This window comes from Staurois parvus, unplaced genomic scaffold (genome assembly GCF_062004578.1).
Source record: "Staurois parvus isolate SC_StPar_1 unplaced genomic scaffold, SC_StPar_1.0 ptg000684l, whole genome shotgun sequence".
Taxonomy (NCBI): domain Eukaryota; kingdom Metazoa; phylum Chordata; class Amphibia; order Anura; family Ranidae; genus Staurois; species Staurois parvus.
The window spans coordinates 1,993,745-2,019,579 of record NW_028318480.1 but is presented as its reverse complement, the minus strand read 5'-3'; the positions used below and the strand labels follow the sequence as shown (position 1 = coordinate 2,019,579).

Below are 25,835 nucleotides of genomic sequence, written 5' to 3'. Positions count from 1 at the left end.
CACTGATATCAACAATGGGCACTATACCTCCCACTAAAACTAATGATGGGGCACTGATGCTAGGGCATTTTCTATTCCCACTGGCCACCATCTGGCACCCCTAAAGTCTGAAGGACAGTAAACTGGCCATTGTTGGGGAAGTTTGGAGACCCCTGGTTTAGATCTTGGATGCGTAAAAAAAATTTTTTACTTCTCCAATCCTCTGATTCCCCTGCATCTGGCTATCTCCTCTACTCCTCTGCTTCACTATGCTCCAGCAGTGGACTGTCCCTCTGCACCCTTATGTTGAATGCAGGGCTATGGGCTCTGTGTTGGACTTGATGACTTCAGAGGAACTTCCACTGCAAGAGCATAGGGAGAAGAAGATGTGGGGACAATTTAGCAGCGTAAGGGAACCCTGGGGAAACAAAGGATCAAGTGAATAAAACTGCTTTTTTTGCACCCCAGACCTAAAAAATCATTTAGCCCTTGCAGTGCGTGAGCAACTCCTGCATTTTTTCTTACTCCAGAATTCAGCTTTACCTTTGGGAATGCAATGTACTACCTAAAACATTTCAGTGAAGCACACAGGACATGCATCATACACACATGTAAAACACTTCCTAACTTATAAGTCTCTTCCAAAATAAAACATAATGTCCATGTGACAGCCGTGATAATACGCTCCTTCAAGTGATATGGACAAATTGCTTGATTCACCTCTGTGTTATCATAACAACCACTCGTACACCTTCACCAGTTGTGCTCTCACCTGATAAATATGACCAAACTGTTAAGTGAGGTCATATATAGCTTGTGTCCCCTGTGTGAACTATGGATGGGTGGAAAAATAATCCTAAAGGGTCTGGATCCCCTCATTTCTTTATTAGCACGGTACTAATTTTTTTTATTTTGTATATTGTTGACACATTTTTATGGGTATGTGTATGGTGTGAGCAATCTATTTAATTTTACTTTATTATATTTATTTAGTTTGGCACAATAGTTCAATAGATGTCATAGTAGCTCAAAATATTTCATCTATTTCTACATCATATATACTGGCCCTCATTCCCTCCTGCTTCTCCCCCCACCATTTTTACTGCCAAATCCTGGCTGTCAAGATGACTGCAGCCACTGCTATGAACAGTATTAAAAACATTGTTTAGAAGCCTTATACAGAAATACAATGTAACAGCATTACTTTTACATTGTATTTATATCTGCAGAGCAGATCAGATCAAAAAGGTGATTGTAATTTGATCCCTGCCATATATTTACCCCCTAATATAGTCAATAAAGTAGGCTGAATAAAATTATATCACATTAATGTAACTTTTATGTAGTGTAACGGAATCGAAAAGCTCGAAGTGAATGAATGCATTTTACTTTAGGAGAACTTTATTTCCCTTTCAACACTACATTGTGAGACACGTAGGGGGAGAACATGGTTTGTGAAAATTGTTAGCATAACATTAGGACTAGCTTAAATTGGTTATAAACCCAAAAATTCAAAATTGAAATGACCAGTCTACCTCACACAGCATACCAGCAGAATTCATCTGTCCATAGTCTGGCCAAAAAGGAGCAGCCAGTGATTTGAAATCCTCTCTGCTTTCCTACAGTGTAAAAACCCAACACATGCAAAAAACATTGTATTGCCACACCCCCTCTCCTTTGACTGACTTACTAATTAGGAGCCAGCTCCAGCCTCAGGAGACTGAGAAAACATTTATCCCCAAAAATACTGGTACAGGAGACTTCAGACTTTCATAGGCTGGAGGGAGCTGAGCAACTGATGGGAACTACTCTTCAGGACCCTGCCGACACTATGTGCTTATCTCTACTAAGGGAGGAGGAGGGGGGATACATGCTCTCACACGTCATCATTATCAACTAACGGGAGCCAAACAACCTCACACAGATCTAATCCCACAGCTCTTGAGGAGGGAGCCAAGCAGAAGGATCACAATGAACTTTCAAGTAATGCCTGATAGTTACACAGTAAGAGTAGGCAGACATTGAGGGGTTAATTGTGATCCTCCTGCTCGGCTTTCTTCCTGGCAGCTGTGTGAGGCCATTTGTCCCCTGCCCTCTGTTAGTAGAGATAAGCACATAGTGTCAGCATGGTCCACTGAGTAATTCCCGAGCTAGGCTATTTCGGGAGTGATCTGTGTGGATGGCTGCGGGACACATGCCCCTTCTCTCATGCTCATGCATGAGACTCCTAATTAGTCTGTCAGTCACAGGATAGGGGTGTGGCGACACAATTTTATTTCCATGTGTCGGGTTTTTTTTACTGTAGGAAAGCAGAGGACATTTCAGATGACTGGCGGCTCCTTTCTTGGCCATACTACGGGCAAATTACTTCTGCTGTTATGCTGTGTGAGGTAGACTGGTCATTTCAATTTTGATTTTTTGGGTTTACAACCACTTTAAGTTCGGTTGACAAGGGCACTTTTTCACAGGTTTGTGCTCTCTCTCAACTTTTGAATGATGTTGCATTCACTCATGTTTTAATGGCCACTTGGCCATTTTAGCTCAATGATGTCACCAGCGTTCTTGCTTCTTTGTTATGTGTGGCTGTGGTATGGGGATTTCCCTGACTGTAGTTGATTGGGCCGGTGGCTTGTTATTATGTGACAGCTTCCTGTGAGTTTGGTCTGAATGTCAGCTCATCAAAGCAAAGAGAGAATTTATAACTGGAGTTAAAGTCATTGTAAAGGTACATTTTTATTTTTTTGTTAACAAACTCATACATATCTGCTCTGTATAATGGTTTTGCACAGGGCAGCCCCGATACTCCTCTTCTCTGGTCCCTCATCAGCGCTTCTGGCTCCTCCCCCTTGTCAAGTGCCCCCATAGCAAGCTTCTTGCTCTGAGGGCACTTGTGCGTATTTGCTCCTGAGCAGACTCTGTGTGTCTATGAGACCCCCCTGGCCCTCCCTTGACCGAAGTGGTAGCCACTGTCTCCGACTGCTGTGTTTGAGCCAATGGGGAGGGAGAGAGCCAAGAGAGCCTCTGCTCGTGTTTGCTTCACTGGGTCAAGATCAGGCTCAGGTAAGTGGGGAAGGCTGCATGCAGAAAGTGTTTTTAACTTCATGCGTAGGATGCATGAAGGTAAAAGACCTTCTGCCTTTAAAACCACTTTAACACAGTGGGCCCAATAAACCATTAGTAGCATGGAGTGAGAAATTACACCAGAAAAGGCGCAAATTATAGCAAATTGTCTTTTTTGTCACAGTGCTAGCTGTTTACAAGGAGTCCTGCATTACCTACTGCTTGACACACTACTGTGCTTATTCTTTGCACAGAAAATATATGCAATATTTTCGGTTACATAAACCTAGGGTGCAGTTGTGCAATCTTTTCAGTTATATGAACCAAGGGTACACAACTCAGGGCTACAGTGGTGACCCCTTGGTTTTCCAAAAGCGGCCTACCTAGCAATTGGATGCTCAACAGGGATCTTGTTAACATAACAGTGACAACTATTTGAACAGGAGATTATCACCTAGTTCTAGCTCTATGTTCCAGTGCCATTTACCTAATTCCCAGTGTGTTTTCAGAATGTCCTTCATATAAAGTTCACCCATACCCTGCTGTGGAGGACAAATTAGGTATGACTAAAAACTTAGATGCTTAATGCCAATAGAGGGCAGAAAAAAACCTTTCATTTTAATGATTCACTATAACCACAAACTTATTAGAGTCATAGGCAAATTTGTGATACTTTAGGCAAATATTTCCTCAGCTTTCCCCCAATGTTCTCTGGGCAACCATTACCCAATTTATAAAACACAATTGCTGTTCATTTGCCCAACAATAGATATTTTTGGGGTAAACCAATGTATTACCTGGTGTTTGTCAACATCTTTTGTGGAAAAAGGCAAAAGATGCTTACTGTATCAATTACCGTATTTGAAGGTGAATGTTAAATTCCATGCTCATTCACCTGACATTTACTGAACAAATTTACTGAAAACAGAATTATTAGAGCCAAATGACAAATCATTAAATTTTATAAGGAAAAAACAATGCTGGATGGCTGAGAGAAGTGTTGAACCTTTGCATTTGAGAAAGATCTGTCACTTCCAAACTTTTTTTTGTCAGCATTTGTTGTGAAATAAATTGGAAATGTAAAAATGGATGTAGATGAGGAGGGGGAATGTGTGTGGGGGATATGTGTGGCCCACCTAACTCCTATAAGGGACAAGTAGATGGTTGCCTCTCACCAGTTAGTTTTAGGGCTTTCAAATAGGTAACCTCTTTGTCATTGTAAAATATCAGGTGAATGGGAGTGAATGTCAACAAGGAATTGCCAAAATTGTACTTCTACAATTGATCTATTCGCTGTTCTTGACGCATTTGGCAAATCTCCAGAAGACAAACCCACTATTTAAAATTTTTTTTAAATGACAAGTGCACTAAAAAGCACTATTTAATTTCTTCTTAGGAAAGCAATGCATTCCCTGTCATAAAAATTTACATCAGTATAAAAAGCAGATGCAAGCAAATTCAGCAAAATTCCGTAAGTAGGGTAAATCCAGGATTCCGGTATTTCTCATAAAATGCCTCTAGATGGCACAGTTTCCCTTTTCTGTTTTCTAAGGATGTTGTTTACAATGCTTTTGGATTGTCCATGGAAAGAAAACATTTAAAATGATACTTAACACACATTGTATAATTTACATTATCCCTTCTCTTTCTGTATGTGGATTGTGGCACTTTATTTATTTTAATTAAAAAAAAAAACATCTACAGTAAGTGCATTTTTTTCCTAACTGATATACAGCTGTCACATAACCCAGCTCTTTCCCAACTTAAAGAAACACAGTGGCAGGAAGAGCTTCTAGTCCTCTGTTGCTGGTCACATGTTCAACATTTTAAAAAAAGCCTTTGGAATACAGAGTGAAAATAAAAATAAATAATTAATATCAATAAACAGTTTAAAATTGTCCTGCAAATATATATTTGAATTGAAGTCTTTACTATTTTTTGGCAATAACATGATTTCTGCTAAGCACAGGCTGTGTCACACCCATCCAGCTTGTGTCTTAAAATAACAAGGAAGCTGAAGCCCCATCAATCAAGATCCCAACCCTATTGTGTTTAGCTGGTTAGTAGGCAAGAAAGAGGATGGAGGGAGTGGGCTGTCATTTACCACTGTGTATTTGCCCACATGTGTGCCTTTATAGTCACATGGGCTACTCGGATATGCCCAGGAGGAAATGCTCAGGGTAGAAAATACACTGAAATGTAAGCATGTGCAGAACTGCCAACACTGCTCTGCAAAATCTCAACAGCAGTGGGGGTATTGACAGAAGGCAGAGATATAGAACAGCAGGATCAAGCAGCTTTTTTGCAGAATACAGAAGACGAATCCCATAGTGACTAAATGAGTATGAACAGCATGTAATACAGCATTCATTGATATTTTTTAATGACACTTTAAAGCCCAACGCCAGGGAACCTTGAAAATGATCCCCTGCAGTAGAGCTGCACCTGCACTTCAAGGGTTGATTGCTTACTTAGGTCTAGGAGACTTGTTAAAGTAGATTTATTTACTCAATCCTCCTCTCCCCCTAGATTGGTCCTCACAACATCTTTTTCCATACACTCCAGTGGTCTAAAGTCCAGACATCATCAAGACCAATACAGGGTCCATAGCCCTGCATTGGACATGATGGCGCTGAGGGACAGTTCATCACAAGAGCATGGAGAACTGTTACCTGCTGGGGAGCATTTGGCGAGTTTTTCGTCCGCTGCACCCCACAATGCACTGTTCTCTGACAGTGCATTGTGATTGGCCAAAGCAATGCACCTGACCACGGGTCAAGTGCAATGCTTTGGCCAATACCAGCACACAATGATGTCACAAGAGGCCGGGGTCACATGGTTGATGTCACCGAGTGGTCCAGCCCCCAGACATTTAAGAACTGTCAGGCCGGCTCAGCTGTCAGACGGCCGGGAACCAGCATAGAGAGTGGAGCCTTTTTTCTTTTTCCGGGTTGGTGGTGGTGGCAGGAATCATGATTGATGTTGGATCTACTTCAGGGGACATTTTTAAAATTTTCGTTTTTAATAAAGGACTTGTCAAAGACTGTCTACTCTCATTTTTTACACTACATTTTTTATTTTTGGGAATGAGTACCATGTACCCCATACTCATTCACATGGGAAGGGGGGTGGGATCTGGGGGCCCCTTATTAAAGGGGTCTTCCAGATTCCGATAAGCCCCCCTGCAGACCCCCACAACCACGTTTGTGGGAAAGAGGCCCTTATCCCCATCAACATGCCCCAAAGCATCCCACCATGTTGAGGGCATGTGGCCTGGTATGGTTCAGGAGGCCCCCCCCCTCCTGACCTGCTGGGCTGCATGCTTGGATAAGGGCGCTCGTTCATTCCCACCCTTTCCTGACCTGCTGGGCTGCATGCTTGGATAAGGGTCTGGTGTGGATTTTGGGGGGACCCCCACATCACAGGGAAGGCTTCATCTGACACATTTCATCGTAACAGACATCCGGGGCTAGGAAGGACAAATTTACTGGAAGTACAATGTTTCACATTGCCTGGTTACTATATTACAACACCTATATTTTATATTTGCTTTTAAGTGTGATTCTTTTAGAATAAATGGTGGTTTTAGCATCTAAACTATGAGAGGCATATGCTTTATTTCCTTATGATTATATTTTCACCTATATCCATGGCCATCTGAGGAGCGGTCTGAGATGCTGATGTCTGGCTTGACATGTGATATCTCCATTTTGGCATATTAATAAAGCGTTGCCTGACCTCTCTGGTTAAAGGGTCAGTACATCTGGTAAGCACCCATCCTGTGTGCATGGAGGTGTGGGTGACCCTGGTGATCATTGAAGATAGAAAGATACCTTTGGAATGCAAATCTTAAAAGGGACTGTTATATAAATCCATATTGGGAATACTATTTTCACACACTTTTGCACTTGGGACATTTATTTCATATTATATTTTAGCACTTGTTCACTTTCTGAGTATTACTTGTTATTCACTGAATTTATTGTTTATATGATATTTATTTGAATGTATTTCATTGTATTTATTTGTTCACTAGCGCAACACATATTATTGATATAAAAGTGAAATAAGAAGACGATTCCTACTTATTGTGTTTGGGTTGGATGGAGGTGGATCCATCAGAATCTCCAAATCACAACATAATGAATAAATCTGAAATTAATTTAGTTCCATTTGTTACTTTTGGATACACACGACTCCAGTCAATATTGTCCAGTCAGTTCATTCCATTTCTTTTTTTGGGTTGGACTAGGAGGGATACAGCCAATCTCTCAAAATAACAAAAGAATAAGAGAACTTCTGAAAATATGAGACGATGCGACACAATGAATATATACTCTCCCAAAATAATGAATCGTTCTGAAAACGAAATATGACAAAACAAAATGATTTACTTATCGAATGAAACCGAAACAAAACAAACCTTTTCCGTCTGTTGGAGTCTATAGAACCAAAAACACAACGTTTTGTGTTTAATAAAGTCCCTGACGCTTTCCAAAAAACGCACAGGGTGAAAACGCAGAGGTGTGAACATAGGAAATCATGTTAAATGGACTGTAGTGTGTTTCTGCAAAACACAAAACACTGTAGAAAATGCTTAGATGTGAACCTACACTTAGGCCCCTTTCACACGAGCAGATCGATTGGGTCCACTGTCCGTATTTCATTGCTCTCTATGGAGCGGCGGGCATGTATCCGTTTACACCCTGCCTGCATCCAATCCGATCCTGTCCACTAAAAACAGATAAATGGAGATCCATTCCCCATCCGTCAGCGGGCTGTGTCTGTGTCTGCTCTGCATAAGTGTGGACATGTACCTGCCATCTGTTAGCTCAGCAGGGATCAGCAGGCAGATCTCCCACTCAGCAAGTGGATCTGCTGATGGGTCTGCCCCGTGTGAAAAGTGGCCTTATACCCCTATCTTTGGGAGCCTTTTGCTTCATTTTATTGTTCTGGTTCATTTATGATGGATGCTCTGATGGCACTGGAAACTTGCCAAGTGAAAGGGAACTGTAGTCACTAGTAAAGTGGCTAAAATAAATAATTAAATTGCATGTATTGTGACAGTGCTTGGTCCTACCACTGTGTGAGGTTAGGCAAAACACATACAGGATTCACATTAAGGCAGAGTGTGAAGCTGCAGAGTATTGTTTTTAAATGGAGGAGGTATGTAGTCCTAGATTGGGGCCTGGAGCTTGAAGGCTTCAAAATGTCTTGGGTGGAATGGAGCCTTCAATCCCATGTCCGGGTCTTGTTGGATACCTGCAGGCCATATGAGTGCACAGGATCAGATTAGTTATAAGCCAGGTGTGATCATAGCTCAAGGCTCTTATTTGGAGGCAAAACCACATCAGGAGAGAGCTCCAGACAAGTGGGATGTGTGCTCCAGCCAGGAGGAGAGGCACTCCACTCAGCAGATGAGACTCCATGTTGGAGAGATATCTTACCAGCAGGTCTGGAAGAGTTGGGACAGCTACTGTAGGTGAATGTAGAAGATGGGAAGTGCTATGATACCTATCAAGACCAGGAGACTGGAGGGAGTTTGTAAGTCTCTGGAAAAGTAAGAGAGACTTGGGTGCCAGAACATCCCCTATCTAGAAGCCAGGAGTGGGCACTGTGTGGCTGCTGCAACAAAAGGCTGAGTGAACCAGGAGTACCAAAAATGTGGAGGCTAGGACTACTAGCTGAAGAGAAATGTGCCTCGGTATTATCTGGTATCTGCTTTTAGCCATTAGAAATCCCCTGCAGGGGCAATTGTGTTGGAACTGTTACTTTTGTCTGCTTTTCCTTTAAATAAAAGTGGGCCAGAAAGCCTTTAAACTGCAGATCGGACTGGTGCAACGCATTAAAAACACCACAACCATCCCGTATCACAATATGCCCAGAAGCTGTAATACAGAGTCTATGACTAGAGGAGTTGTGAGGAAAGGGAAGGCAAAAAAGAGGAATCCGCAAAAGAGACACATCCAACTGAGTGTGGGTTATGCCTGTTGTGCTGATTTTTCTGTTTTGTTTTTTTTTATTTTAGCTACACTTAGACTTTAATGTTATATTGGATAAGCCCTTTTAATAATTAACTGTGGCCCTTTCAAGCCAATAGACTTTGTTATATGTTCTTTTATGTGTATGTTTATGTGCATGTCCCAGGGGAGAGGAGAAAAACCTGAAATGGACTAAGAATCAGATATCCCGAAATGTACATGAGAGGAGTCAGAGAGATGTGTAAACCTCGAACAGGACTTTTCCCAGCTCCCTCTGAGACACTCTGCTACAAGGTGTAGGAGTTGACAAGAGGATTTACAGAAAGCAACTGGGGACTAGGAAATGAGTACTCTCGGAAGTGTCTGATTCCACAAGTGGTTTGTCTTCAATACTGCAGCAGGAGTGGTGAGCATTCATTTTCTGCTATGCAGGTGGTGAATAACTTAAAGTATGATCTAAGGACACAGTTCTTTAAGCAATTAGGTGCACTGCTTTTTAGGACCTGTTTTGTTTGTTTTCCTTTTGTCTTTTTAGGGACTCCATAGTAAGGGTTTGTTGTTGTATAGAAGATGTGTCTCATGTACCGTGGGTAGAACAGCCCCTCATTTCAATAGGCTGCCCTACCCACAGAAACAAGGATAAAGACGCCCCACACCCTTTTTTAAAAACTAGCCACATTTCAGAGGAATTTTGACAGGCATATCACCTCCTCACTGCCGCCAGCCATGTGTCCCCCGCCCACCCCTCGACTGCTGGGTGTACTGCCTGTGGTGCAGACTACAGTCTCCACTGCTGGAGGCACTCGTCCATAAGGGCAGTAAAGCTGAAGGAGCAAGTCAAGAGAAACTGGGTTTCTGTATGAATTATAATAAATAAGTCCTCCTGCGCTTATATGGATGCCCTAACAAAAGATAATATGCTGCTATCACCCAACCTGGCCTAATAGGTGAAATACAGTGAAATGAATAAATGGTGAAGTGCTAAACAAATAAATATAAATATGATCAATGATGATAAATGTTGCTATACATTAAATAAACAAAGTGTTATAAATACACACTGTGCTCTGATCCAATCAGATCCAATCAAGTGCAACACTAGTAAAACTCACAGGAGCGCCTGTTACAACACTCAGTGAAACCCTTTTTCTCAAATAGAAAAAATCCAACCTCCCCTGTCCCTATATAGACTAAAGTGATAAATATGTGATCCCTTATATTAAAGGGAAAAACAATCAATCAGTTATCAGTGCCAACTTATAATCTATATATATATATATATATATATATATATATATATATATATATATATATATATATATATATATATATATGAAAAAATGGCAAACTAGAAAAATAAACAAGTGAAAAAAAACACATATACACATATATGAATCAAGCTTGAAAAAATTGCCCAAATAATGTAAAATAACATATAGCTGTGGTTTTACACACAAAACACGTGCACATGATCAGGTGGTCTTCACTCTTGTGAAAAAAATCCTTAAAATGGCAGAAGTGCCCCCTCACCTCCGAACCGTGACCGGAAGGGCCAACTCGCCTTTTAGGATCACACCACGATCCTTGTGAACACAATCTCATCCCAGGTGGAGATGCCGCATAAGCTCCTTTCATCAATACCTACATGTTTAAAGGGACTGCTCACGTGCACCACCTAAAGAAGGGGCCCCACTGAAAGCCAGCCAACATTGACCATTAGGCAGCAGGTACTTTCATCCACCTTCAGGGATATCCTTTACAGTAGCAATGCATACTCCCACCCACTTTTGGGATTGTATGCATAAGGTATACATAAGGACCCATTTCTTCTTTTGAGTTAGTTCATATCATTTTAGAGACTCTAGTTGTACCCGTTATAGTCCAGTTTGACTTTGCTATAGTTATTTGAGTGCCAGTTAGTGTGTCATTGACCGTTTATCCATTTTAGTGTCCTTAATTCTGTGTAATTATCTGTTCATCAATTTATGCCTTGTTTGCATTTGCCATAACATTTACAGTTGCAAGAAAAAGTATGTGAACCCCTTGGGATTACGTGGAGTTTTGCATGAATTGGGCATAAAATGTGCTCTGAACATCATCTAAGTCACAACAATAGAAGAACACAGTCTGCTGAACATAATACTACACAAACATTAGATGTTGCCATGGTTTAATTGCACATAACATGTAAACATTCACAGTGCAGGGAGGAAAAAGTATGTGAGGCCCTAGCTTAATGACTTCTCCCAGAGCTAATTGGAGCCAGGAGTGAGCCAACCTTGACTCCAATCAGTGTGATGATATTGGATGTGTTGCTGACAGCTGTCCTGCCCTTAAAAAACACACACCTGTTTTGGGTTTACTGATTTCAAGAAGCACTGTCTGATGTGAACCATGCCTTGCAGAAAAGAGCTCTCAGAAGACCTACGATCAAGAATTGTTGACTTGCATGAAGCTGGAAAGGGTTACAAAAGTATCTCCAAAAGCCTTGATGTTCATGTGTCCACGGTAAGACAGACTGTCTACAAATGGAGAAAGTTTAGCACTGTTGCTACTCTCCCTAGGCGTGGTCGTCCTGTAAAAATGACTACAAGAGCACAGTGCAGAATGCTGCATGAGGTAAAGAAGAATCCCAGAGTGTCAGCTAAAGACCTACAGAAATCTCTGGCACATTCTAACATTTTTGTTGACACATCTACAATAAGGAAAACATTAAACAAGAATGGAGTACATGGGATGACACCACGGAGGAAGCCATTGCTGTCCAAAAAGAATATTGCAGCACGTTTGAAGTTTGCAAAAGAGCACCTGGATGTTCCACAGCACTACTGGCAAAATATACTGTGGACAGATGAAACCAAGATTGAGTTGTTTGGGAAGAACACACAACACTATGTGTGGAGAAAAAAAGGCACAGCACACCAACATCAAAACCTCATCCCCACTGTAAAACATGGCGGAGGGAGCATCATGGTTTGGGACTGCTTTGCTGCCTCAGGGCCTGGACGGATTGTTATCATTGATGGGAAAATGAATTCCAGAGTTTATCAAGACATTTTGCAGGAAAACGTACGACCATCTGTCCGCCAACTGAAGCTCCGCAGAGGATGGGTGATGCAACAGGACAATGACCCAGAGCATACAAGTAATTCAACAAAACAATGGCTGCAACAGCACAGAATACGCCTTCTGGAGTGGCCCAGTCAGAGTCCTGACCTCAACCCAATTGAAATGCTGTGGCATGACCTTAAGAGAGCGATTCACACCAGACATCCCAAGAATATTGCTACACTGAGACAGTTTTGTGAAGAGGAGTGGTCCAAAATTACTCCAGATGGTTGTGCAGGTCTGATCTGCAACTACAGGAAACGTTTGGTTGAGGTTATTGCTGCCAAAGGAGGGTCAACCAGTTATTAAGTCCAAAGGTTCACATACTTTTTCCTTCCTGCACTGTGAATGTTTACATGTTATGTGCAATTAAACCATGGCAACATCTAATGTTTGTGTAGTATTATGTTCAGCAGACTGTGTTCTTCTATTGTTGTGACTTAGATGACGTTCAGAGAAATATTTATGCCCAATTCATGCAAAACTCCACGTAATCCCAAGGGGTTCACATACTTTTTCTTGCAACTGTATGTATACAGTAATTTAATTTACCTCCAAGTTGCTTTCAGCCTTATGCCTGTGCATTATTTTAAAGTGGTAGCTTACTAACTCTTAAGCCACACAGGTGTAAACAGTCTTTAGTGTATGACCAAGTGTGTCAGTGGGGATCAAGCAGTTAAGAGAGTCGTGGCAGAACAGAGGACCCACCATCACCAGCAGCTCCTATGGGGGTAAGTGCTACAACTGAATAATTTCTTACTTTTCAAAGTAGATGTAAACTCTATGTTGATGTTATTTAGTTTGCTAATGCACTGTGTTTCATAAACAGCTGTCATGTTTTTAACCCCTTCCCACCACCGCCTCCTGGCCCTTTAAGTGGAGGCTGGCATTCTGATCATGTGGCTACTGTGATTGTCAGTCACATGATCGGAAAGCTCCCAATTGCATGAATGCATCAGTACCTTTCTTGTACTCTACTGTGCTTGGAGAATGCAGGGAGCATTCTCTTAGCACAGTAAAGTGTTTCAAACATCACAAAACAATAGTGCATCGCTGAGATAAATTAAATTGTACGTGCAATACAATAGTGCAGTGCAAATATATCAAACTCTTATGTGTCACCACAAATTGAAGAAATAAAGAAATCCAAATGTGAAGCCAAAAACTGTGAATCCAATGGTTCTTCAGTTATGAGGGAAATGGCAGATGTGGATACCAAACGCCACCAAAACTTCTCAATGATGAACCACACGGCACACACCTTGGTGTACAACAAAGGGAGGCTTACCAGAATCATATGACCCTCAATTAAGAGTGGTCAACCAGCACTTGTGTATCAATTCAAGATATCCAGCTTTCCTCAAAACCACATGTCAAACGATGGTACTGTTGCATTATATCAGATCACTGTGCATATATACTCAGTTGGACATAGTATCATGAAAAAGAAAAAGACAGACTCTCCATAGTGTAGTCCAGATTAAAACACCAATTTAATGTGGTAAATGCACCTACAATGAAAAGATGACAATCAGGCACTTTATATCATATAAACAACTCAATTTCCAGAATCCAAGATGGCTGCAGTGGGATCACGTATGCGTAGTGGCGTCTGTGCCATCTCTGCCCTACTAGTTTCATCACAATGACATCATCAGGATATTAAAGTTTTAACTTTCACTTAGCTACCTAATGAATTGCAATTTTCCAAAAAATGTAAATACTGAGTGAATATACACTACATTGCCAAAAGTATTGGGATAATCAGACAGAGATAAATTATTGTGGCGCCAAAATGATATGTGTTAATATATTAACCCCCTAATGGGGTATTTCCAGCTGCCCCTAAAAAGGGAATGCGACACTTGCAAGTGAATTAGTGATGAATAGATAAGTGCTGTGCTCAAATAGGGTAAGTAGCATAAAGTGTAGATATGCACCCTATACTCCCCATATAATAGCTAAATGATGAGTTTTGTGGATGTTCTCCTGATGAAGTTACATGACGGTGACGAAATGCATCGAGCGTACGCAGAGGCAGATTAAGGAAGTAAAAGGATTGATTTCTTATCTGTAAAGTGCATCTAATTTTAATTGAATGTAAGTGCGATTTTAATAAATGTTGAATCTTTTACTAATCTACTACACTATATGAGGCGTACTTTCTTTTGGGTGAGGTTACTGGTATCCGGTGGAACGGAGGATCTCTAATACTACCTTAAAATCCATTGCATGGGAAGAGGAGTGGACAGCCCTTAGTGGCTAAAGGAGATAGTGATCTACTGTGGAGATGTCTCATTAAAAACACGCAGTTTTTACATGCATTGGAGGTGAGAGTTCTGAGAGCACAGATATGGCACCAATTAATGCATGAAATTCACATTTATCATTGCATATTTGCATCTATGGTGTTGGATCGTGTCACATTTGGAAATATATGAACTTATACACAAATTCATTTGAAGCACTCTAGCATTTTATTTATATCTACATATATTTCTTTGTAATAATGAATTATATTTGTATCAATCTATTTACTATATTATTATTATGAGCACAGTGTATTCACTTTGGTTGTTTATTATGACGGATTGATGTTTATTTATTAGCAGTGCTACATCACTTTATCTATTTATTTTGTTTATAATGCGGGAACACAATTGATGTTAGCAGCAGCATTCACTGAAATTGGCTATTGTATTTATTATTTTGCATATTAGTAGTTCACTTCACTTATATATTTATTGAAAGTTTCTGCACCTAGAGTTCAGTTTTAAAGTTTGCCCCAAGGGGTAAAAACTGGATTTACCAAGTCTAGTTTGTGACAAATTGTTTATTGTACAATTGGGCATATCAGCAACAGGGCTGGGCTGGTAACACCCTACTCCTGTTCCATCATGAACCGAGCTATACAATTATATTAATTACAGCTAGTTGACTAATTAGGCACAGAACAATCTATGAAAAAAATAGCCTAGAAAAAAATAAGAATATGACTCTGCTGAAGGCAAATGACATTTAGAATCACTGGTTGCTAAAATGCAAGAAAGCTTTCACCCTGAACCTGAAACTGTTAAGGTGGTCATAAACTATGAAAGTTTCATCTGGTTCCTTATTAACCATCTGAAATTTTCTTTGTGGGTGCCCAAGTCCTCACCCTCCTACCCCAAATGCTTTGATTGAAGAAGATGAGCACAAAATTGATGGCCAAACAGTGGCTGCATCCATTTAGATATTGGGCAACTGGCAGGGCCACAGCAGGATATTCCTAAATCTGATCTGTGTAGTGTGGATGGAGGAATCTGTTAGATTTTTTTTTCATTCAGAATGCAGGTTGAATGGAAAAGATCTTTTGTGTGTGTCATCTTTAGCCTTATTCAGTGACTGCTAAGTAGTAAAGCAAAGATTTACATGACAAGTCAATTAAAACTTGTTAACATGCATTGTTTTGAGGCAGCCTATTCATTTAAATGGGCTGCCAATGCACCAGAATGGACAAAAAAAAAATTACTTGCATCTTTTTTTGACTTAGCACACAGTTCACCAAAGGGGGCCATTCAAATTAAATGGCACCCCAATGCACCAACAAGCATAAAGTGTGTATTGCAAGGCAATGGTGTGAAGCCAGCCATAATGTTTGCTTATTTTGTCTGGGACATCTGAGCTTAGCAGTAGGGTAGTAAGTATTTCCCTGAAGCCTAATAGTTGATAACCTGCCAGTTCTCTGACTCTCACACAGCGGGGTAAAAAAAATAAATAAAAAAATGCAGTGCAGAAGTCTTCTACATTCACACAGGCCCAATTAATTATCACCATATGTTTTGTAATGTGATTATGACCTTATTTACTAAGACTCACATGGTGCAAAATCTGGTGCAGCTCTGCATAGAAACCAATCAGCGTTCAGTTTTTATTGTCATAGCTTAATTGAAGAATATGACGTTAGAGGCTGATTGGCTATCATGCAGAGTTGCTCCAGATTCTGCATACTCCAGTTTTCGTAAATCTCCCCCCTAGTATCCTCTATGTGCAATTCTCTGAAAGACCTCAATTGGAAAAAAAATGACCACGTTATGGCCCCTGGGTGTAGCTGACAATCTTAGGAGTTAGTCATATAACAAGAAATTGTGTGATAATTTGTTGTGCCTGTGCAAATGCTGAAGACATCCACAATGCAAATTTTTTAAACAGTCAAGTCAAAGCCATGTAGTCAACAAAAAAGCAACTACAGAAATACTCTATAAATATGCAAAAGCTTAGGAAAAATCATACAACTATGATGCTCCGCTGTTTGATACAGTTATGCACACCCAAAGGCTGGGAGATGAGCATAGGCAGATGAGAGGAGAGGCAGATGATAGGACAAGTATCAGACATCAGAAAACCTTGTACCTTTGAACATATAGCTGAAATTTAAAGGCAAATATACAATAATAATAAAAATCTTTTTTATAAGTAGCCTGCACTGTTATAATTTCAGATTGAATATGCAAATTCCTGCCTAAGCTCAATGACTGGCCAAAGATCAGTAATTGGTTCTCTTTAAGCTTTCAGGGTATCTGAGTGCAGGTAAATGGCAGATGTTTCTATTTCTGCTCAGGACAGCTTGGTGATCAACAGAAGTAACACAGCTCCGATGACGGCGATGACAGAAAGGTTCAGGTTGACAGCAGAATTGCAGTTGTCCTGATCACAGCAGTGATTTTTGATAGCTACCTCAGTCCCTGCAATGTTTTCTACGGTCTGCGTTGAGCAGATTGTGGCATCTGCACAGCCATATTTTTTCAGGGGTATAAAACCTGTGAAGAGAAAAACAGCAAAGGATTATTGAGGAAGAAAGGTGGCCACTAAAACCTGAGTATAACACTCAGATATAATGAACAAGAATTGATCTTAAAGCAGAACTAAACCTAATTTGTAAAAAAAACTGCGAGCAGGCAGCTGTGGACTGCATAAGAAACATGTTATTATCTCTTGTGCAATAACACACATATACCTACCTGCACGCAATCCTCTATTGAATGTACCCTGAACTGCACAGCTGTAGCTCAGTGCATTCCAAGTGCCCTTTGGCTTTTCCTGAATGACATCACCACCCCACTGGACAATCAAGAGTCTGAAAACCCAGCAACTGGAAGTAGCCCGGGGGAAGATGACAGTAGCCAGTGAAGGATGTAACTGTGCATTGCTGGAAGGTGGCAATGAGTAATTTCAGGAGTTTAGTTCCACTTTAAAAATCCAGTTGAGATCACCGAAGTCGATATTCAGTCTTGTAAATATTGTACTTACAACCTCCATTTTTTTCATCGTATTTCCACTTTCTTTTAAAGCATGGTGTGTAAGCATGACTGCTGTCCTATAGATCAGAGCGCTAGCCCAGTGTTCTTAGAAATTAGCAGTCAGTAACCTAATTGGTCTGACACTCCCCCTCCCCTCTAACTCTACATATTTTGTGAGGACACCTGTGCTAAGGGGTGTGGTCTGTACTCAGTTCTGCCAGTATGGACTACAGCAGTGTGAGGGCAGGAAGAAACTGTTTCAACGATAGAAAAATATATTTTAAAACATTTCCACAGTTAAAACAGTCACACATCATAATAATACAAGGATAAAAGACTATAAGGAGATAAAAGCTGTGATTCTTTAATTGCGCTTTAGGCTGCTTATAGGCATTCAGTACGGCTTGCCTTGGATGCATACCCTAGCTGAAGAAAGATCTTTCTACAAATAGGCACAAACGTGTTAATGCACCCAGTTTGAACTATCTCAGGGGTAGGTGATAGCGATTGCCATTAGCAATATATGAACAGCCACAGTGGCTCCTTTGGGACAGTGCCTATGACAGATATAGAAGGGCAGCACCAACCCTCAACATTTACAAATTGTAATAACTTTCCTTATTGTGTTTTTTTTTCTGGCTACCTCTAGACATGTGTGGCTACATTCAGCAAAAGCTGTAGGGAAAGGAGATGCTGAGAAGAGTCAAATGACTCTTTACAGTTCAAGAAACAAGAAACTGCCTCTCTTTTCTCTTGTTTGATGCTCTGTACAACTGAATAGTAGGCCTGTGGGTAAAGTAAACATCTACATTCGTTAACACATTTTAGCATTCCTTTTTTATTAAAAAACAATCACATGACAAAAGAGGCATAGCTTGTACTCTTGTACTGCCATTCAGCTGTACCTAGAAACATTCTCCATCAGCTGATTGGTTTAACCCTGAAAATGCTTGGCCAAGGAACAGCATGATAGTTAAATATATAGACTCATAAATAGTTGCTTTATAGATATACTGTATGTATGAATGATAGACTGTTAATAGTTCATTGATAAATAGGTAGATACACTGATAAAAATTAGACAGATAGATAGAGAGATATACAATATTCACTCACCATATGTTGTAGTTTTGACCACACAGAGCTCACCACGATTACAGGTAACTGTATTTTTTATTTGGCACCCATACATATCACAGGATGTACATTTCAGAGAAGAACCTGGAAGAACATTTACAGCAGGTGAATATAGTATAATAAACAATGTTGGTGTTGTCAAGAATAACCAGCTGCAAGAATGAGATTTCTTTGAAATGACTGTGAGGAGAACTGAGAGCTTGGGACCAATGATGAGTGGATGGACTCAATCTAATATTTCTCACAGTTTCAGATGATTTGGAAGTGAACCACAGCTCACTGATTCCCATTACTAACTAAGCTGGTAAAGGAATCCTTTGAGCTCCCTTTGTTTTTTTTCAGGTTTGCACACCATAAACGATTTTATAGGCCAAATACACAGCTATAAATGCATGTATAGCCAAACCTTGTTTCCTCTTAACTTCAGGTGGGAAGTCCTTGAAGAACATTGGGCTTCTCCTCCAAAACACTAGGCACATTTGTCATGGAAATTTTGTATTATTGGTCGAACTATAAATGTGTCATACAGTTGTGACCAAAATTATTCAACCCCCAATGCTGTAAAGGGGTTTAGGGACTATAGTGTACATTTGGAATTGTATTCAGAATCAAATCCTACAAGGACGTTGTAACTACCCAAATGCAACTAAAATGACATCAATTGTTTATGTAATACAGTAGTAAATGGTTCTTATGTGGTTTCTTCATTGCCACAATTATTCAACCCCTTAAAGACTACCACTCTGAAGAACAGAGGTTCATACAGGTGCTTTCCATCAGGTATTGAAAACACCTGTGGATGTCACCGAGCAGCAATCAAGCATAATAAGCACCAATTAGGCAGCTTTAAAATGACTGTGATACTCAGCTCCTTCTAGACATTTACTGGTGTGGTTACAAACATGGTGAAGGCAAGAGAATGGTCCAGGAAGACAAGAGAAGAGGTGATTTCTCTTCACAGGAAGGGCAATGGCTATAAGAAGATTGCAAAGATGTTAAACATACCAAGAGACACCTTAGGAAGCATCATTCGCAAATTCAAGGCAAAGGGCACTGTTGAAACGCTACCTGGTCGTGGCAGAAAGAAGATGCTGACTTCGACTGCTGTGCGCTACCTGAAGCGTAGAGTGGAGAGAAGTCCCCGTGTGACTGCTGAGGAACTGAGAAAAGATTTGTCAGATGTGGGTACAGAAGTTTCAGCCCAGACAATAAGACGCACACTGCGTAATGAAGGCCTCCGTGCCAGAACTCCCAGGCGTACCCCCTTGCTGTCTCCAAAGAATAAGAAGAGTCGACTGCAGTATGCCAAAAGCCATGTGGACAAACCACAAAAGTTGTGGGATAGTGTTCTGTGGACTGATGAAACAAAATTAGAACTGTTTGGGCCCATGGATCAACGCTATGTTTGGAGGAGGAAGAACAAGGCCTATGATGAAAAGAACACCTTGCCTACTGTGAAGCATGGTGGAGGGTCAATCATGCTTTGGGGCTGTTTTGCTTCTGCAGGTACAGGGAAGCTTCAGCGTGTGCAAGGTACCATGAATTCTCTTCAGTACCAGGAGATATTGGATGGAAACGTGATGCAGTCCGTCACACACCTGAGGCTTGGGAGACGTTGGACCTTTCAACAGGACAATGATCCCAAGCATACCTCCAAGTCCACTAGAGCATGGTTGCAGAGGAAAGGCTGGAACATTTTGGAGTGGCCATCGCAGTCACCAGACTTAAATCCGATTGAGAACCTCTGGTGGGACTTAAAGAAAGCAGTTGCAGTGCGCAAGCCTAAGAATGTGACTGAACTGGAGGCCTTTGCCCATGAAGAATGGGCGAAGATACCCGTAGATCGCTGCAAGACACTTGTGTCAAGCTATGCTTCACGTTTAAAAGCTGTTATAACTGTAAAAGGATGCTGTACTAAGTACTAAGATTGAATGTCACTTGGGGGTTGAATAAAACTGATAATGCTGTGAGCACAGAAAAGACATTTGTGGTTATTTCATTATAACTGTTATGTTATATTTGTCTGACCTACAAGTGCCTCTTTAATGTAAATGTAAGCAAGATGACTGAATGATCAAAAGCAATGTCAAACTGGCCAAAACACTCAATTTCAGTGGGGGTTGAATAATTTTGGTCACAACTGTATATTCGTGTTATTCATATGTCTCTCGTGTGGCTTAATTAAAGCTCTGAAGGCTGCAATTGGGCCATGCGCATGTACAATGTATGTATTACAGTACTCAGCTTGGTAATGGATGAGATGGCAGATCTGCGCTTATAGACCGGCGTGTATACCACCACGGCATTCCATGCGAATGCTGCTGTCAGTAGACCGTGGGCCTGTATCCACATATCAGCAGCATGGTACCACATGGGCTTCATAACGCAATGCGCAAGCGGTGTGAACTCCGTGTGTAGGCTTATGCATATCTTACAACCCATTACTAATCTGAACTGTATCTCGGATGGATGTGTTTTAATAAAGATCGTATCGGGCCCATCCAGGTACAGACTGGTATTTTTAGGGAGTGCTTGTGCAGAGAATTTTACATACCAATAGAAGCTAGTAGGACAGGAAATATGACCTCAGATGGCTCATAGGGGGGAAGGGGAGGAAGTCTGCTGACCTCAGAAGACTCATGGGGGAGGACCAGTGATAGATAATAGCAAAGGCTATGCTCCAATTGGAATGTACATCCTCTGTATAGGCAATCCCCATTGCATTGTTCGGTGGGAGGGGATTGACTTTATTCATGTGGGGGGCATGTGTGTATTTTTAATAAAACAGAGAGCTGGGTCTAAAATCAGCCCTTATGTGAGTTGCAACAGCCTTAGAGTGTCGTGTGATCATTCTAGGGTAACGGAGCTCCAATCACCCACAATTCAACAGAACCAAAGTATTTGGATGGGCAGGAATCGTGTAGTTTAGCTGCAGTCGTGGTAAGCGAGATTCGCACAGCTTTATGGGGGATTTCTGCGCATCCAACTGCGAGTACTCACGGTAAGGAGAAATTCGTTAAAGCGAATTTCCAAGACAGTTTGGCGAGCCTGGTGGATACTAACGCGTATTCTTGCGTAGCTAACCAAGAACGAGGGGGGGAATGAACTATCATGAACTAGCAAAAAGTATGCCGGCACATTTCAGGTCTCTCTGCCATTAAGAGGATCGCTTTTTGCGTGTTCGTGTGGCTGATTTCGCTCTCTGTTAGCTAACAAGAAATACCGCTTGGCAAGGACCTCATTTTTTGTCCTAAACTCTTGATTTGTGGGTGAAAGACGAGGGTTTGTCTCTGCTGAGAGCAGCAGGGGGGTGGGTTTGGTTGGCTGGATTTGGTCAAGTTTAAAAATCTTCCAACCAAAAATTAAACGGGTATATGTTTTAGTGGGTAAAAGTTGTTGCATAGTGTTAGGTAAGTATTTGTGGGCTGTAGGTACTGTGGTAATTGCTCTACCCCCCTCCACGTGAGGTAATTATTACAGTGCTGAAAGGCTTAGGTTAATTGTTAACTGTTGTAAGATCTGTGTTATGTGGTCTGTACAATGTTTTGTGGTACTACTGCTCCCAGCAAGCATGCAGCAGGGGGTCCTTTCTGTTACATGTGCATGTTAGTGTGATATGTTGGTGTTTTATGTCCGTTCTGTGATTGTGCCCAAATTGTGTTGTATGTGTACTTCATATTGTTGTGTAATTGTCCAGTGTATGTTCTGTCTAAAAGTCTGTTTTATGTAAGAGGCAATTTTGAGGCTAGAGTCTGCCGTGTGTTTCCCTGTGGGGGGCCATTCTAGTGTTACCATGTGCTTCCCTGTGGGGGGTCATTCTAGTATCTACCATGTGCTTCCCTGTGGGGGGTCATTTTCTTGACTAAACCACATGGACTCCTTTTGTTTGGTGGCCATTTTGTTGACTACCATATGTGCAGTAATCTCTATGCAATGTGCATGAAGTTTCCTATATGCATTTGACCCATATTGTGTTTTTAATCCAAATTTTTTACAGTTTCATTTGTTTGCTTTTAGCTTTAAATTTGCGTATTGCCAGCCAATTTAAAGTGTATTAAGCGAGTTTTCCCTTCACGTGTTCCACATTTAATGAGCGCGGTGTAGTCTGGGTTTTTGCACATAGATTTCTTGTATAGTGATTATGTTTTTCTTGTGTTTTTCCTGTTAAAAGTAGTTCCTTATTGTAAAGCGGGTTTGTTTTAAGCTGCTGTGTCGCGTGTTTCACGTCCAGCAGACTTTTTGTGTAAACGGTTCTAGGTGGTTGCAGTAAAGATTGCGTGTATAACGTGGATCGTTTAGCGGTGCTGATAGGAGTGATTTTTGCGTCAGCAACAAGGTTACTTTTGGCGCAGTTTTTCGGTTTACCTCTGTGTAATTGTTTTACTGTGAAACGTCCCGTGTTTTTCATAAGGATCCACTTTGTCCTTTTTAACAGTTTTTCAGGTTGAAAAAGGGTTTTTCTGTGTGTATTAGGAAAGTTTTTTTCTTTACACAAATTTCCTAAAGGTCAGTTAGCAGGTTTCTGCCCAACCAGTGACCCCTAAGTAACATCCAAGAACCCCTCTTTTTGTTTTGACTTGTGTTAGCTACTGTGTGCAGGGAGAGAAAAGCCACTTTCATCATTGTGCGGTGTGGCCTGCCAAACACAGTGGGTGATGAGAACCACATAAATTACGCTGTGTGAGTGGGCGGTCCAGGGAAGTATAACGCTTAGCCTGGTTACCACAAACACTTCGGGTGGTCAGGATCACACAAATTGCGCTGTGGGAGTGGGAGGTGTGCTCTCAGTCTGACCGCCACTTGATGCGCTTCGGGTGATCGATAAGTATCACATAAATTACGCTGTGCTGGGAAAGTGGTGGAATCAGGCCTCTCGGTAGGATCCCACCGAGTGCTCCAGGGGGTAAACAGGTACCCGGACGCGGGATATATACCAGTGACTAGTCACGATGGGCAGTAGTCAGTCCATGAAGAGAGAGGGGGAAGCAGCCCTCTTCAGGGTAAGGACAGCTGCACAACTGATGAAGGTGAGTTTGGGGGGGAAGTCTACAGAACCCCTCAAAAGGTGGAATAAATGGTCGAAGGGTACCAGATGGGAAATTCCCCGGGAAGGTACATTTGACGCATGGAGGTGGGAAAAATTCATCTCTGAATTTGAACCACGGATGCAGGCGTCAGAACTAGAGATCGCACAGCTATGGCTTCACAGGTCAATCCGATTAGGGAAGCAGGGCATACATAAACTGGTGTCTGTCCGGAAGAACCAGGTGATGTATACCTGGCCTCCAGAGGGAATAAAACAGGAAGATCCGGTGTCAGAGGTGGAGGAAGCTCTTTCAGGGCTGACTCTACTAAGGCAGGCAGGATCAGGGTCTGCTGGGGTTCCCCAACAACCAACAGTGGCTGAGATAAGTATAACTGCACCTGTCTCTTCTGTTAGTGACGTCACTCTTGACATACCTTCTGTGTCTTCTGTCTCTATGCCTCAGCCTCTGCCTCTACCTCTCCCTTCTCCCTGCTTCACCCCAGCTCCTTCTGTTTCCAACTATGAAGCCTTCTCAACAACCGATTTGCAGACTATCTGTGAATCAAGGGGAATAGACACCCGGTTAAAAAACAGGGCGGATTGCATCAAAGCGCTACGAACCACTGATCAGACCCCTGCCCCCCAGCTATACCCTGATCTGAGGGACCTCAAACCTGAAGGTGCAGTAAGCGAGGTGGTTAATCTAAGCCCACCGATGATGCTGGGTCAGCCCTTGCACTCTTCCCGAACCGAGGCCTATCCAGTCAGGGTGCAGCAATTTGAAGGTCCTCCCAATGCACAGGGGGAACGGACTTTAGGGGAACGGGTAGTTTGGCATGTCCCCTTCACCCCGGCAGAGATCCGCACTATTCTGGCTGAGCTCCCGGACTATCGAGTCAATCCGAGAGGATTTGCTCGAATGTTTGGACAAAACCAGTTCAGCTATGGTATGAGTGGGTCAGATTGTGCGCAGATCCTACGGGCAAAGGTGGGCATGGAAGTGGCCAGTACAGTGATTGCAGGGTGCTCTATAACCACGCATGAGGAGATGACTTCAGGGGGCAAAGAGTTCTGTACACAGCTAAAGGCAAAGCTTCCAGAAATGTATGGTGCTACCTCTACTACGGACATGATGAAGCTCACCCAGGGTCCTAATGAGGAAAGCGCCTGCTTCTGGCGCCGTCTCAAGCAGACGGCACTGGATGCAGATCTGGAAGTTGGACCTGATGCTCCAACTGAAGGGGTAAAGGTGACCGCGACGCACATTCTGTTGCGGGCCAAATTTTTGGAAGGCATCAATATTAAAATTCGGGAAAGGCTGGTTCTGGCCCGACCCGAATATAATGAGATGTCTATCCCTGCTATCCTTTCCACTCTTGCGGCAATAGAGAGGGAAATGGATAGAAGAAAACAAGACAAGGCCAAAGTTCTTATGTCCCAGACCCCACACGAAAAACCAAGGGATCTGGGTCACAGGAAGGATAGGCCCCCACCCAGGTGCTTCCAGTGCCACCAAACGGGGCACATGAGGAGGAGCTGTCCCCAATTACCTAAAGGTCGGTGGCAGTTCATTCCTGATGAGTCCTCCGCCCCTATGACCACCATGGTAAGTAACTCCTATGAATTCTCATAGGAAGTTGACAAATCGGTGTCGGCCCAGATCCATCTTTTTCTAGAGGAATTAAAATATCCCCTCCCTTGCCTCACCGACACCAGTGCAGCAAGAACGGTCCTGCGAAAACAGGACATCCAAGGCAAGGTACCCCTCTCAGGGGAAAACCCTCCTAACCCCTACTAACCTCACTATCAAACGATGCACTATTCTTAACCCAGCTTCTCTTCTTCCTGTGTCGGAAGATGAGAAGGGGGGGAGGACAACAATGACAGTGCTGAATTTTGCAACACGACTAACAATACTAACACCTCTTCTGCTAACATGTCTTCTTTGTCCACTACTAATCTCTCTTCCAAAGGACACGACTGCATCTCTTTGGTGGAACTGGAGTCAGCGGCGACACACCCCATATCACCCCGAGAGTAGCGGTAAGGTTGAACGTCTTCCGATACCCAAAAACCTTGGCCTGAGTGTCTCCCCATTGCCCCCTATTCCATCCGGAATGCCCCTCGGCAACCACATGGGCTGTCACCCTACGAGGTGTTGTTTGGGGGACCTCCCAAAACAGGGTTGTACTTTCCTCAACAGTTGTCGTCTTTGCATTCACAGCTTACAGGTTATGTGCAATCTCTGCAACGGGAGCTGCAGAA

General features: G+C 42.0%; 1 protein-coding gene across 1 annotated transcript in view; it reads right to left on the bottom strand.

The window, feature by feature from the left end:
• Positions 1 to 13,597: 13,597 nt before the first annotated feature.
• The window catches only part of LOC149447491 (uncharacterized), a 33,480-nt gene continuing 21,242 nt past the window's right edge, over positions 13,598 to 25,835 (bottom strand). Inside the window, exons 6-7 of the mRNA XM_089652509.1 lie at positions 18,524 to 18,628; positions 13,598 to 16,927 (exon numbers count right to left, since the gene is read on the bottom strand). Of these exons, the coding sequence (XP_089508635.1) occupies positions 16,725 to 16,927; positions 18,524 to 18,628 (308 nt within the window). The 3' untranslated portion in view covers positions 13,598 to 16,724. The remainder of the gene's footprint in view (positions 16,928 to 18,523; positions 18,629 to 25,835) is intronic.